The 6,544-nt window shown below is 51.2% G+C and overlaps 1 protein-coding gene across 4 annotated transcripts in view; it reads right to left on the bottom strand.

Moving 5' to 3' along the window:
- PAX7 (paired box 7) overlaps positions 1–6,227 on the bottom strand; it is a 109,292-nt gene extending 103,065 nt beyond the window's left edge. For 2 of the 4 annotated variants that reach the window (XM_009995749.1, XM_009995752.1), the window contains exons 1-4: positions 6,143–6,227; positions 4,021–4,256; positions 3,181–3,310; positions 2,057–2,185 (exon numbers count right to left, since the gene is read on the bottom strand). In XM_009995749.1, coding sequence (XP_009994051.1) covers positions 2,057–2,185; positions 3,181–3,310; positions 4,021–4,256; positions 6,143–6,227 — 580 coding nt within the window. Of the gene's footprint in view, positions 1–2,056; positions 2,192–3,180; positions 3,311–4,020; positions 4,257–6,142 lie in introns of all 4 variants that reach the window. The other 2 variants (XM_009995750.1, XM_009995751.1) reach the window with 2 other exon arrangements.
- Positions 6,228–6,544: the final 317 nt, after the last annotated feature.

Raw genomic sequence — 6,544 nt, 5'->3', positions numbered from 1 at the left:
CCCCTCTCTTTTTTTTTTTTCTTTTTTTAAAATATATTTTGGGGGAAAACACGGCCAAGGGAGGGGGCGGGAAATAAATCCACCAGTACTTTAAAAATGAATTTATATATTTTTTCAAGCGGTCAAGCTCGAATAAAATCCTAAACGCAAAAAAAATCTTTCCAGCCCCCCTCTCCCCAACCCTAAATAAAATTAAAAACACCCCAAAATGATGGGTTGCGGGGGGGGGGTCGGGGGGGAGAAGCTTTTCACGGACACAATAGCCCCGATTTGCAAATGAGCATCGCCTGTTTCCAAATCACAAGCAACGTTTTGCCCCGTCCAACGGCTCTCCCTTTTTTCCAACAGACGGTCCTATAATATTACAAAACTATCTAACAGCAGGGAGTTTTGAATAATTTATCTCCCTTTCTTCCCTTCCTTGGCCCTTTGTCCCAACTTTTTCTCCTCCTTGCAGAATTTTGAATGAGAATAGACAAGCCCTCCCTCCCCCATCCCTTTACTCCATTTTTAAGGCAGCCTCGGGTTTTCCCCCCTTCCCCCCCCCCTTTTTTTTTTTTTTTCCCAACCTTGAAGATGAACTTCACTTACAAAGACCTTCAAGTCTATTGAAGCTTTATAAGCAAAAGATTCCTGACCAAAAAAGCAAACAGTGGAAAGAGGAGGAAAAAAAAAAAAAAAAAGAGGAGGAACAGATCCTTTAAAAAAACCCACCACAACAACCAACCAAACCTCTTTGTGCACCTTCATTTCAAAACTTCCACTAACGTTTGATGGTGACAAGGAGATGATTTTTCCCTGCCCCGTTTCCCCCCACCCCCCCACGTCAATATTTCCCTGCTCCCGAAATGGGGAAAACTTTGTAGCTAGTGAGAAACTTTGTAAGCGATGGGCCCCCCCCTCCCCGCCCCCCACTTCCCACACCCGGATTTGGGATCCTCTCCATATGGAAAATAACTCTCACCCCATTCCCTCTGCACAATAGATATCACAAATCCCCCCCAAACTCCAGTCGGTCCAACCCCGGACAGACCATCACCATTTCACCATCAATTTTGGAGAAAAAATACCAAACCCCAAATTCCCAGAAGCTCATCTCCAAGACCTGTATAATTACTGGTTTTCTCCCCAGAAAACCCTGAGCTCTGAGACACAAGGAAATAATTTTCTGCCCAAACCCAGAGAGCGGCTCCTCCTCCCCTTGCTTAAAACTTCCTCATCTTTCCAAACGCCCTCATTGATAAATCTCAGTTCCGTGCGCTGCAAATCCCATTTTACCCACAATTTTGGGGAGGCAGGGGGGAATGGGGCATCATCACCCCCACCGAGCTTGCCAAAAATCAAATTCCGAGCAGCACAGCGACCGGCTCCGGCCACCCCGCGCCCCCCACGCCCCAGACACAGGAGCTCTCAAAAGTTGAATTTTTCCTCTCACGAGATGAAAACCCCAACCGTGGGAGGTGGTCGCGGTGCCCCCCCCCTGCTCTCACCCTCCACTGGCTTCAGGGTTTTCCAGATTTGTTTTTCCTTCCTGATTCGGTTCAGGGGCTCAGGTCCCCCTGCCTCTCCCGGTTCCCTTCAACCCAAGGCCCCCCCCTCCTCCCCCAGTGTCCCCCCGGCAGCCCCAGCTCAGCGCCGATCCCGGCTCCTCTAATTGATATTGATTGGCCAAATCGGTCAACTGTCAGCCAGAGTTTCAGGGGACCACTTACAGAAAAATCTGTTTAACAAATTCATTTAGGAACCAGGGATGCCGCCCCCCACACCCCCCCAAGCCATCATCTCCTTCCCCTCGTTATAAATAATGGATCCAGAGCAAAACACCAACAACTCTTCTCCTGGGAAAGCATCCGCAGCCGGAGGGGCTGGGTACCACCTTCCTCTCCCAGGGCCTTGCATCACACCCTCGACTCTGCCATCACTCATTTGCAAAAAGGACAAACATGAGAGGTTCTGGAGCCACCCCTTGTCTTACTCTTGGTAGGGAGGGACGTGTTCCCTCTCCCAAAAGTCCCCTCCAAACCCAGCCCCGGGTGCCCCCGCAGCCGCTTTTTACCTTTGTCGCCCAGGATGCCGTCTATGCTGTGCTTGGCCTTCTTCTCCCCATCTTCCTCCTTCTTGTCACAGTCCTCCTCTTCCTCTTTCTTCCCGAATTTGATGCGTAGCACACGGCTAATCGAACTCACTAAACCTCAGACAGTCAAAGACAAAAAGGCAAGTATAAGCTGCCTGGGAAGGCAAGGTGGGAGCCAGCCAGGAAAAGCCCATGCCGAGGCTGCACAACTTGTGCAGGAGGTCTTGCACCTCCACCAAGGCCATCTGCACTCTCTTTTCCCCAGGGGTACACACCTGCCTGGTCCTTTACACCATCCAAAACACTCCTGGGTTCTCCAGCCTGGACACCCAAAGCTGGATGTGCTCATCACCATCTCCCTGTGACACCCAGTACCAGCAGCACCCAGTTGTGTGCAACTCCCCACAGAGCACCAACAACCCCAGGGATACCCCCTGCTTTGTAACAAGGAAAAAGCCCCTCAATACCCATCTCTGCCCCTCTTCCCCCAGTCCCAAATAGCATCCATAGCCTGTACCCAGACCTGGCCCCTGCCTTGGATCCCACTTTTTGGGCAAGATGTGTCCTACAGAGAAGACTCAGCCCCCCATAACCAGAGGAGAACTCTCAGACAGGAACTAAAGGGCTCACACATCCCTGCAGATCAAATATTGGGGTTCAGGGTCACTTTCCACTAGTGATGGGGGACCCTGGCTGAAGGAAACACTGCTCTGCAGCCCCCGCCACTGAGCAAACAAGTCCCAGCAGGGCAACCAGGGTCTCTTTTTCACCCCAGCTTTGGGAGCTGCCTCCGTGCACACTCCCTCCAAGCCGAGAGCCCCTCTGCTTCCAAGGGAATTGGAATAAGTTGGGAAAATGGGTTTGTTTGTGTTTGTTTTTCCAGCAGACCGCAGCGCGGCCAGGGCACAACCCCCTTCTCCTCCTGCTGTGGGTTTGCTTGGGGGTGAGTTTTTATTTCCCTTTTTCTCCTCCCCAAGGGAAGCGAAGTCCAAGAGGACGTTCGTAACCCCTGGAAACATTTTATATATATTTGTAGGGGTGCTAATAATTTCCCTCCATCTTCCTACAGGTCTCCGGGGGTCCTTCTTGCCAAGCTGCCTTCTCACCTGAGGGCACAGTGCTGCGGTCACAGTGCCCATCCTTCAGGAGCCTGTCTCGGATCTCCCAGCTAAACATCCCGGGGTTTTCCCGTTTGTATTCCTCGATTTTCTTCTCCACGTCGGGAGTCGCAACCTGCTTTTGTGATCAAGGGACATCATCGGTGCCCACGTGTGCAGAGTTTGGGAAGGGGAGACAGAAGAAGGGGAAAAAAAAAAACAACAAACAAAACACAACAAAACACAAAAGCGCTTTTAATTGAAAAGAGAAACTGCTCGGGTCAAAACCTCCTCTCCCTGGCTGCTGGTTTTTGGGGCTAAAAATAGGGATTTTAAAAGGGGGGGGGTTGAAGGAAAATAAAGCAGGGAAATCCCTTCTATCCTAAATGTTGGCCAATCTAAAAGTTAAGTCTCTGGGGGCCAAGGATGAGCTTATCCTGAGCCCCAGGGGTGAAGGAGGCAGGGAGGGGGCACAGGGGATGCTTTTTGGGGGAGCTGGGTACATTTCTCCTTTTATTATTCCCTGAAACACCCCGGCTCGTCTCCTCCCCACACACCGAGGCCGAAGCAAATATTTGAACTCGCACCACTTGTTGCACATGGGGGGGGGAGGGGGGGAAATCACTTTAATTTCTTCGACGCCTTCAACTCTGCACTGATTTTTACCCATCTGAGCCTGCAAACTGCAGCTTTATTGAAGCCCCTTCCCCTCCTCTCCCTTTTCCCCGCGTGTCCACTTGGAAAAAAAACCCCTTACAACCCTGAAATAAATCTTTTTTGTTGTTGTTGTTTAATTTTCTTTTTGCCAGGAGGGCGGGTCAGCTGGTTCAGCCCCAGCATTGCACTCACCCTGGGTTTGCTGCCTCCGATGGCTCCGGGACGAATGGAACCGGTTTCCTGGTACCTACAGAGGATTTTGGAGACACAACCATGGGAGACCCTCAGCTGTCGGGAAATCACGCAGGGTCGGATCCCGTGATGAGCCATTTCCACGATTTTATGCCGGATATGATTGGGCAGTGGTCGGCCGTTGATGAACACCCCTCCGAGCTGGTTCACCCTGCCCTGGCCCAGTGGGGTGGAAACTGGAGAGCAAGGGGGAGGTGGCGGAGGAAAGAAAAACAACAAACCAACAACAACAGAAAGGGGGAAAGTTAAAAGAGGGAAAAATCCAGCAAAACAGGACGCACCCCCCAACCCCGCAGCGATATTCGAACTTTTAAAGGAACGTAAAAAACCTCCCCCTCATCCCCTGGCCTGGGTGTATTTACCCCTCATCACCGAGAAGGTCTTTTTCCCCGGTAGAGGAAAATAAAAATAGCCCCTGACCCGCACGATCATCACCCAGCTCGGCGAGGTGCCCGCTGCCTGTGCTCATATACATATATATCATTTGGGGGGGGCATTTTTCAATCGCAGCCGACGGGGAAGATTTAAAAACCACGGCCCGAAGCCCCCCGAGAAGTTCCCATTTCCCCCAAAAACAGCGCGCTCCACTTCTTGCTCCGAATTACGGGGCTACCTGCTTTCCAACAAACTTTTGGAAATAACCTTTAAACAACCCTCGAGGGCCTTTATTATTATTATTGTGTGTGGTTCTGGTGGGTTATTTTTTTTTTTTTACAGCGGGTTGGGGACCCCCCGTTTCCCCGACACCTTGCGAGGAGCGACCCCGCCCGGAGCGGCTCCTTAATCCCCCTCCCCAATTTGTTTAAATATCTCGCCATGTAGATCTTGCAGATTAATACGATTTCACAGGCTGGAAATTGAAGGGGGAAAGAAAAAAAAAAAAAAAAAAAAAAAAAAAGGGGGTGGATAGAGGCGGGGGGAGAACTCAGCTGGGTAATTTACAGAAAGGCTGGAGGGGGTGAGAGCCGGGCAAGGCGAGGGGGGTGAGTTTTCTCTTTATACAAAGAAAAGTCGATCCCAGAAATTGCCTCGCGATTTAGCAAGAATCATGCACCACTAATTCCGAGTCACTTGGCCAGCACTCCCTGGATATATCATTATCGACAGATAACACTCGAGTGGCCAATTTTACATTCAAGAGGTACTAAAACCGCCGGCCGCTCTCTCTTTTCATTATTCCCAGTCATGTTGTGCAAATATTGTTGTAATCCTTTGATCCTTTCCCTTGCCGTCTGTTTTACTTCATTTGCTACAGAAAAGCACTTTAACAAATCCCCCCAGCTTGTATGTTTTGCAGCCTGCGTGGTTTTCCACAGGTTTGAGTTTGGCCACTTGATCACGGGCTGGATGAAATTTTCCCGTTTTAATATCATGCGGGGAGAAGGGTCCCGCTCTAATTTCGCTTCCCCCCTCCCTACATGGAAATAATAACCCCGTAACACAAAGGGAATTAAAAGCAAAAAAAGAAGCAGATGATGGGGAAAGTTGCTGCGCTGCGGGGATGACACGGCGCGAGGTGACAGCTACAAAGTCTTTCCCCCTCCTTTCCCCCTCGCCAGCCCCGGCCAAGGACATCCAGTGGATGCTCCCAGCTTTGAGTTTGGTTTTTGGTTTTCCCCCCCCCCTCTTAATTCTTTTAAAAACAAGTTGAAAACAAGCCATGCGGTTCGTTTTTCCCGCACCTTTTTTCGGGGAGATCAAATCATCGGGGCATTTGCGGGTTTACAGGAAAACAAACAAAACCACCCACCATAAAACCTTGAGAACTTGCCCCCCCTAAAAAAATCTGCGTGACGCCTGGAACTACTTTAGATAAGGGAAAACAAGAGGGAGAGGGGGGAAAAACAAGCCCAGAGCCGGTAGTTTCGCGGGGACAAGAGCAGTTAGAGAGGGAAGGAGGGAAATAACCGGCGAGAAGTTGGATGCTCAGGTCGGGAACCCCCCGGCTACAAAGTTTAACTGCATCCCCACCCGGAGCAGCCTGGACACCCACCTCCCGGGTAATACCGAGGTGCTGGAAGAGGGAAAGAAGCGGTATAGAGAGGTGTTTTCCCAGACCTACCTTCCAAGGGGAAGCCTGTGCGAGGGTAGTTTTGCCCCGGAGCCGGGCGCATCATCCGAGGCACCGTCCCGGGCAGAGCTGCCATGGTAAGGGGGAAAAGGGAAGGGAAAGGGGGGGGATTCGGGGAGGTGGAGAGGGTCCGGTCCAACCCGGGGTGTGGGGGGCACCCCTCGGCCCCGGGAGAGCCAAGAGAGCCTTGTGGAGGGGGGGCTTCGGGGATGTCTTTCCTCGCAGCCGAAGCGCTTCGCTCTTCCCTCCCGCGGCTGCAAAACAAGGGAGAAATCTTTGCTCCAGTGCAAAAATAATAATAACAACAAAATCTAAGAAAGGGGGTGGAAAAGGGAGCTGGGGAGAGAGGGAGAGAGGGGGGGAGGGAGAAATCACCCACCAGAAATTCCTCTT

Source organism: Chaetura pelagica, unplaced genomic scaffold (assembly GCF_000747805.2).
Source record: "Chaetura pelagica isolate M959 unplaced genomic scaffold, ChaPel_1.0 scaffold234, whole genome shotgun sequence".
NCBI lineage: Eukaryota > Metazoa > Chordata > Aves > Apodiformes > Apodidae > Chaetura > Chaetura pelagica.
This window is presented reverse-complemented; position numbering and strand designations above follow the sequence as displayed.